Consider the following 7,444-nt stretch of genomic DNA (forward strand, 5'->3'; position numbering starts at 1 on the left):
TCCCCCATGAAACCTCTGCACTGAGACACTAACAACCTTCAGCTCTCCAGGATAACAGCTCAGGTGTGAAATCAGAGCTTTGGCGTACGGCTGCTCTTTGAAGTCTTTAAAGAACACTCCTCCGTGTCTCTTAAGCCTGGCCTCACCGTTGGGCTCCGATGCACCCCGTGCCAGCAGAGTAGGAGCAGCAGCTGGGAGCTGTCAGCAGGACAGCACTGATCCATGCGCTTTCAAGGATAGGGGCCTGGGTGTGCTTCTCGCCACCGTCGCCTGGGTGACCCTGGAGAGTGGAGCAGCCTCGGTCTTCAGCATTCGGTCACCAGACCATCACAGACATTCCCAGCATTCCCTTTACTCCATATTCAACACACCAGAGAATCAAAGCTCTTGAAGGTTGTAAACAACTGACACTCACTCAGTTCCAGTAAATGGCAGGGACCAAGTAAGGCTCTTCCTGAGGCAGCAAGCCTTCCAAAAAAAGCTTGGCCTCACAGACCTTGCTCTTCAAAAACTGCCCCATGGAGTTCAAGTAGAACACACATTTGCCACCCTCTCTGTCTCCCCCTCACCCTCCACGTTCTGTGTTCTCAATTAACACAAAGACAAATCCAGGAGAGCAGAGCTGCCAAGAGAACAGGGATGCCCTGGTATTTATTGTTTGCACCTGAGGCTACTATTAACTGGGTGTTGTTGAATAAATGACACTTCTGAAGAGCCGGGCCTGTGCTAGGGGCGGGCTGGGGACAGCACGGAGGAGAAGAACCTGCACACGGTGGCTGTGCGCTTGTCCGAGTTCACCGACTTTCAGCTCTGAGCCAGCCTGCAGGTGCCGGCCATCCGTGCCGACCTGCTCAAGTGGCACAGGGTGAGCTAGTGCTTACCAAGCATGCCAAATAATTTTTGTACAACTAGGAAGCAGTTTTATCTGCCTAAAAAAGAAAAGAAAAAGGAAAAGAAAAGTTGGACAACCAGAGCTTTACAAACAGAAACCATCAATCTCCACAAGTCAGCAATCTCCAGCATTTAGTTGGCATCCTCAGGGGGGAAATGGAGGGTTGCATTATCTCTAGATGACCACTTAAAATCATTTAAAACACACACATGTGGCTAGGAAGATGGACCCTGAGTAAAAGCGCTCAATGCTCAAGCTTGATGACCTGAGTTTAATCGCTAAGACTCACATAGTGGAAAGAACCAGCTCCTTTAAGTTGTCCTCTGACTGTCCTATGTCCACCCACTCCCAAACAAACCCATCACATATACACACAAACACTCACATACACACATTCAAACATACACACAGACAGACATACACACACAGACAGACACACACAGAGACATACACACACAGCTCAAACACAGACACACATCATACACACAGACACACACAAGTAATAATGTAATTTAAAATGTTAAAAACTGCACACTCACAAGCATCTCTCCTATAACTCACAGACAATCAGAATTTTTAAGGACTGTTATTGGAATGCACCACTGCCCTCTACGTCCATCCTAAGATTTCAGTGTGGCTTTGGCACAGCTCTCTCCAACACCGTTGATAAGCACAGAGCTCAGAGTATGACTACTGACTGGTGAGTCCAGGCTCTCGGTCACCTTTAGGACTGGTCCTGCAGCAGCTACCCACCTTCCCCACATCCATAAGCCTGGCCACTCAAAAGCCATAAAGGCAATCAGAACATCTAAGGCCTAATTTTTTGCCTGTGTGTGGGATGGAAATGCCCGAGCTAGAAAATTTAAAAACAAGTAATATGACCTATCAGAAGCAAAGAAGCAGAAGAGATGGAAATCAGCGAAATCAAGCCAAGTTCACGGGATGCAACAAATGTAGAAACATGTTGCAGGTGGAAAAACAAGTCAACAGGTCAAGAAGCTTTGGTTCCTGAAATTTCACCACCTCAGCTACAGCTGGAGCAATGAAAAAGGATTAATTTTGCCCTCTAGCTCAGTGTTCTGGGTCACTGTATCCTCTGCTATCCAGAAAAACAGGCTCCCATCGGGACAAACAATGAATATGCATGAGGATTTTACAAAGTAAGCATTCAATAAACACTTCTTGAATTAATGAATACATTTCCCCAGCTTACACCTGCTATGGCTTTTAAAGCACCTAAGGAGAGCGGGGAGGGGGCAAGTGCTCTGGTCGATATCACTTCGGGAGTAGCTTGTGGTACCGATGACCGATGACCAATGACCGGGGCTTGGAAGTTTCTCCAGTAAGTTCTGTTCTGGTATAGATACTCTAAAGGCTAAATCAAAGCACACACTGGGAAACGGAAAAGGAGGGAGAGTAAAGAAGCTTGAAACAGGGGCTGTGGTCGTTTCTAAGTCGTAAAGTACCCTGAGGAGTGGAGGACTTGCCTCTTGGCTCCACCCAGAGCACTGCAGACATCAGGCCTGTAATCACAGCACTAGGGAGGTGAAGGCAGGAGGATCACAAGTTCAAAGTCATCCTTGCTACATAGCAGCTTCAAAGCCATACCGAGCTACATGAATGAGACTGTCCCTAAAAACATAAATAAAACAAAACAATCTATTGAGCCAGCCAATAGTAACTATTACTAATTGTATTCAATAATTAGAAACTTAAAAGTTAAAATAGTGAGGAGCTGGAGAGATTGCTCAGGAATTAAGAGCACTGACTGCTCTTTCAGAGGACCTGAATTCAAATCCAGTACCCACATGGCAGCTCACAACTGTCTGGAACTCCAGTTCCAGAGGATATGACACCCTCACACAGACATACATGTAAGCAAAACACCTATGTATATAAAATAAAAGTAAATGAAAACAATTTTTTAAGGTGAAATAAATCAAAATTCTGTATCAGCTATTAGATCTTGCAAATGATCAGATTTTGCAGCTGTGCTCAAAGACTTAAACAAGTTCTCAGTCGCTGGGAGTGGTGGCTCATGCCTTTAATCCCAGTGCTTGGGAAGCAGAGGCAGGTGGATCCTTGTGAGTTTGAGGCAAGTCTGGTCTGACACAGACTGTTACACAGAGAAACTCTGTCTCAAAAAACAAACAAAAAGTCAAGGGTTGCTGGGGGTGAGCACACTTTTAACTCCAGCACTAGGGAGGCAGTCTGAGAGGAAAAAGGAAAAAAAAAAATTACCAAGGGTCTTTAGGGGTAAAAAAAATAAAAATAATAAAAATAAAACCCTGGAGATATGTATGTATGTATGTATGTATGTAGCTCAGAGCTTGCCTAGGATGCATGAAGCCCTGGCTTTAGTCCTAGCACCACATAAAACCAGGCAGTGATTCGGAACCCAGAATTCAGATGGAAGCAGAAGGCTCCAACATTCAAGGTCATCCTCAGGTACACAGATAGCAAGCTTGAGGAAAGCCTGGGCTATGTGAGAAAAAGCTTCAGGGGCATAGCAGGCGAAACACAACATGCTTTAATTTTTCCAAACCATGTCTTCTGCTACAAAAGTGGCAAAGATGCGGAAATGATTGGCACCTCAAGGAAAGGAGGGCTGACAGTGAAAGTACTTTCCAAAAGAGTCTGGCAGCTGCAGATGTAAACATGCAGAGGCATCACACAACCCAACACACATACTCCCGGCTACAAAGAGCTGACAGCATGTCCTTGCAAGCACCTGCACGTGAACGCACACAGTGGTGCTAAGCACACGAGCCTGAAAGTCCACGGAAGCTGAGCAATGCTGGCTCAGCATTTTCACTTCTAAAAGTCACTCTATAAACGCAGTCACACATGGAGGAAGACTCTGTAGCCATTTGCAATAGAACTTGACACTCCCCACTCCCCACTGCTGACTGACTGCCAAAGGGATCATCGTGACTCAGCCACACAAGGATGGCGCTGAGCAGTTAAGAAGAGAACCCCCGATGGCTCAGCTGCCCGTAGCCAAAACCGGTGGCCTTTGCTGAAGTTTGGAATCTCATATGGTTGAAAAGTGAGCCCACTCCCACAAATTGTCCTCTGACTTGTGCACACAAGTCCTGGTAAGAGTGAAATACTAAAAAGTTAAAAAAAAAAAGTGAAATACTTTCTTTTCTCTGTCTCCTTTCCCCTTTCCCAACACAAAGTAAAAAAGAAATTTTAAAAAATATTTCAAAAAATGAAGGATTAAAAAAAAAAATCAAACTGTTCATATATGGCATTTCGGTAATAGAGCTCAGTGAGTTCAAGGCCACCCTTGTCTACAGATTCCCAGAGCAGCCTGCTAACAGTAAGACCCTGTCTCAAAAAAACAAGTGAACAAACAAACAAAAGATAACAACAAAACAAGCTGTAAATGAAGGGACCAGTTGCCATTTGCTAAGCACAAAGCCTTCTACCTCCCTCCCTCCATTACCATCTCACATAAAATAAGAAATAAAATCAAAAGCAATCTGGACTCTGCAACTTTCCACGGTAGCCGATGCCTGTTACCTCAGCACTGAAGAGGCTGAGCCAGCAGGATCTAAGAGTTTAAGGTTGATGTGGATTAGTGAGTTCTAAGCCAGCCTAGACTATATAATGGGACCCAATATTTTTTAAAGGGGTGCTGAAGAGATGGCTCTACTATTGCAGGGGAGCCAAGCCCGGTTCCCCTGGGACCTGGTGCCTCTCCTCTCCTCACCTCTTCAGGCACTGCACCCCTGCAGCGCACATATACACACATGCACATGAAATTAAATAACTTAGAGAAAATCTTTAATTACTGAAATTTGTTTTGCAAATAACGCAGAACTGGCTGTTTTAGTGTCTTTGGTTTTTGTTTGTTTGGGTTTTCTTCTTTTTCTTTCAGGAACCTGAGGTTACCACTGAAGGACCTCAAGCCTTGCTCCCTGTAGCTGATTGTTGTCTTACTCTGAGGCTGGACCATTCCATCATCAGGGCTTGTAACTGAACAGTATTTTGATTCCGAGCACAAAATGCAACAGCTCCCTCAGAATTATTGACTTTTTGTTTCTTTGTTTGTTTTTCAGGACAGGGTTTCTCTGTAGACCAGGCTTGGCCTGGAACTCAGAGATCCTACTGCCTCTGCCTGCTGGGAGACAGGCTTATTGACTCTTTTTTTTTTTTTTTTTTTTTAAGGTTAATTCTTTGATGACTTCCTCAGGAAGGCTTGCCAAGTAACACTTTATCCCCATGGAAGAGAAAGATTTCCTCCAATGACAGCGGTCGGAATTCTTTTGGTGGGTTGTAGCTCATTGGGAGAGAGCTGGCCTACACGCACAAAGGCTTTGGGCCACGAAGATGTTTTCTTATTGAAAACAACCACTTACACCTTACAACTGTTTTTTCTTTTCTCTTTGTTTTCTTTGTTGTTTTGAGACACGATCTCTCTATGTAGACCTGGCTGTCCTGGAATTCATTATGTAGAGGAGGCTGACCTTGAACTAACTCTGAGAATTGACTCTGCCTAAAGAGTGCTAGGATTAAAGGTGTGTGCCACCACACCCAGCCTTACAATTTTTCTTGTTGAAAAAAGCCACCTAAATATTCAACAAGAACTGTTCATAAAGTATTTAAATCTTTAAATGCATTTAAATTCACAAATCTTTTACAGTTTAATCTTTTAAAGCCATATACCCTTTGGCCTAGGTAGTAATTAAAATCAAATGAGATTTTGAACACACAAATTGGAGGCTAGCATTTTGCTATGAAGTGCAGAGCAATGAAAAAAATCAATTGTGTGCCATCCTGCATGGGTCTGCAAAGAAGAGATACATATGTGTGGTGGTCTAGGGTGTTTCTAGAAAAATTCACGAGAAATTGGGAACATTGCTTACAACTAGAGGACACTCCTGTGCCTGTCACCAGCTTTTCCCAATAGACTCTTGCAAACCTTTACAATTCAGAGCTATACAAGGATTAATTAACTTGCCCTTTACTAAATAGCCCTAGCCAAAGATCATCTTAAGAGTAAGAAAGAGCAGAGGGGATGTGCACGAAGTCTCTTTGAAGGAGCCTGGGCTGGTGTCTCCTCCTGCCAGGCCACACGGAGACCTTTGCAGACACCAGCTAGGAGCTGTACTTAAAGCAACTCCTTCCTCTTCCTCCTTCAAACGCTAAGAAACTTTCCCCCTCCTCTCGGCTTCCTTTAAAAATCGGTCTTAATTTCTAGCTGCCCATCAATATCGAACATATTTTCTACTAAATTTCTATGTTCGTCTAAACACTTCCTAAATAAATAAATGTTCTCACCCATCGAGCCCACGTAGGAAAGTCCAAGTTCAAGCCTACCCCACGCAGGGGTAGACACCTTCCGCCTCAGAAAACGCGGCACATTCCCCCAACCGCGCAGACAGCTCTGCAGCTGACAACGCATTTCCACGTTCATCAACACACCGAATCCCGGCAAACCCCGCAGCTGCCAAACGCATTTCCCTGGTCTTCAAGAACTGAGGCACTAAGAAGAATCACCCTCGAAAGCTGCTTTTCTACCTGCTCCGGCTGGCGGGGATTTCTTAAAAGTGACACCTCCGGGCTCTCGGCTTGCTGGGTGGCTCAAACGCCATCACCGTGACACCTTTCTGGGGGCGCGGGAGAGAGAGCAAGGAGCCCAGAGGAGGCCTAAAAGGGCGCGACGTCGCGGGGAGAGGGAGGCTGGGGCGGCCAGCGGCTCCGGCGGGACCCCACGCGCCGCCGGGGCTCAGCGGGGCTGCGGGCCCTGGGGACAAGCAAAGCCCATCGGGGCTCAGCAGCGGCTCGGACCGCGCCATCTAGCCCGGGAGGGGCTGGGTTCGAGGGCAGGGCCGCCACCCCACACACTCCCGAGCCGGACGCACCAACAGAGGTGACCCCTCGGCCCATCTGCGGTAAAGTTGGCGCCGCGGGCGCGTGGGCCGACCGGCGCGAGCAGCCGCGAGCCTCGTGGGGGGTGTGGCGGGACTCACCCGTGATGTCCAGGTACAGGTCGTCCTGCTGGTCCAGGCGGTGCAGCTCCTGCGGCGTGGAGCTGCGGCTCTTCTTCACGCCCGGAGAGGCGGACGAGCTGCGGCGCGAGCAGGGGGGCGCGGTGGCCCAAGCCGAGCGCCGCTCGCCCTTGCGCTTCATGGAGGCGGCCGCGGCCCGTCAGGGGACCGCGACCATGGCCCGGCTGCCCGGGTCCTCGCGCTGCGTCTCCCGCCGTCCGCGCCCCGGGGCCCCCACCGCGCTGGCCGGCCGCTGGAGAGAAGCGCGCGCGCCTGGGGACGCTGCTGCCGGGGCGTCCGAGCTCAGCGGGCCGCGGCTCCCGGGGACCCCCAGGAGGGATGTTCCGTGGAGCTTCATTCACAAAAAGAAGGGCCCACAACCCTCCTCGGGGCCCGCCGGCTCGGGCCGCTCATTGGTCAGCGCGGCGTGACGTCACGCAGCCGGGGCCTTCCTACAGGCAGGTACTCGGTGACGCCATAAAGAAAAGTCTGAGCGCTTCCGCCAATCAGGCAGAGAGCGTGTTGGCGACCCCCTGGGCGGGACCCCAACTTT

The 7,444-nt window shown here is 48.3% G+C and overlaps 1 protein-coding gene across 6 annotated transcripts in view; it reads right to left on the bottom strand.

The window, feature by feature from the left end:
- The window catches only part of Cdc14b (cell division cycle 14B), an 80,255-nt gene extending 72,986 nt beyond the window's left edge, over positions 1-7,269 (bottom strand). For 5 of the 6 annotated variants that reach the window (XR_009590811.1, XM_060380344.1, XM_021649077.2 and 2 more), the window contains exon 1: positions 6,874-7,136. Coding sequence is in view for 5 of the 6 variants with exons in the window: in XM_060380344.1 (XP_060236327.1) it covers positions 6,874-7,033 (160 nt within the window). In the remaining variant the exon portion in view is untranslated. Of the gene's footprint in view, positions 1-6,873 lie in introns of all 6 variants that reach the window. The other variant, XM_021649076.2, reaches the window with a different exon arrangement.
- Positions 7,270-7,444: the final 175 nt, after the last annotated feature.

This window comes from Meriones unguiculatus, chromosome 3 (assembly GCF_030254825.1).
Source record: "Meriones unguiculatus strain TT.TT164.6M chromosome 3, Bangor_MerUng_6.1, whole genome shotgun sequence".
NCBI lineage: Eukaryota > Metazoa > Chordata > Mammalia > Rodentia > Muridae > Meriones > Meriones unguiculatus.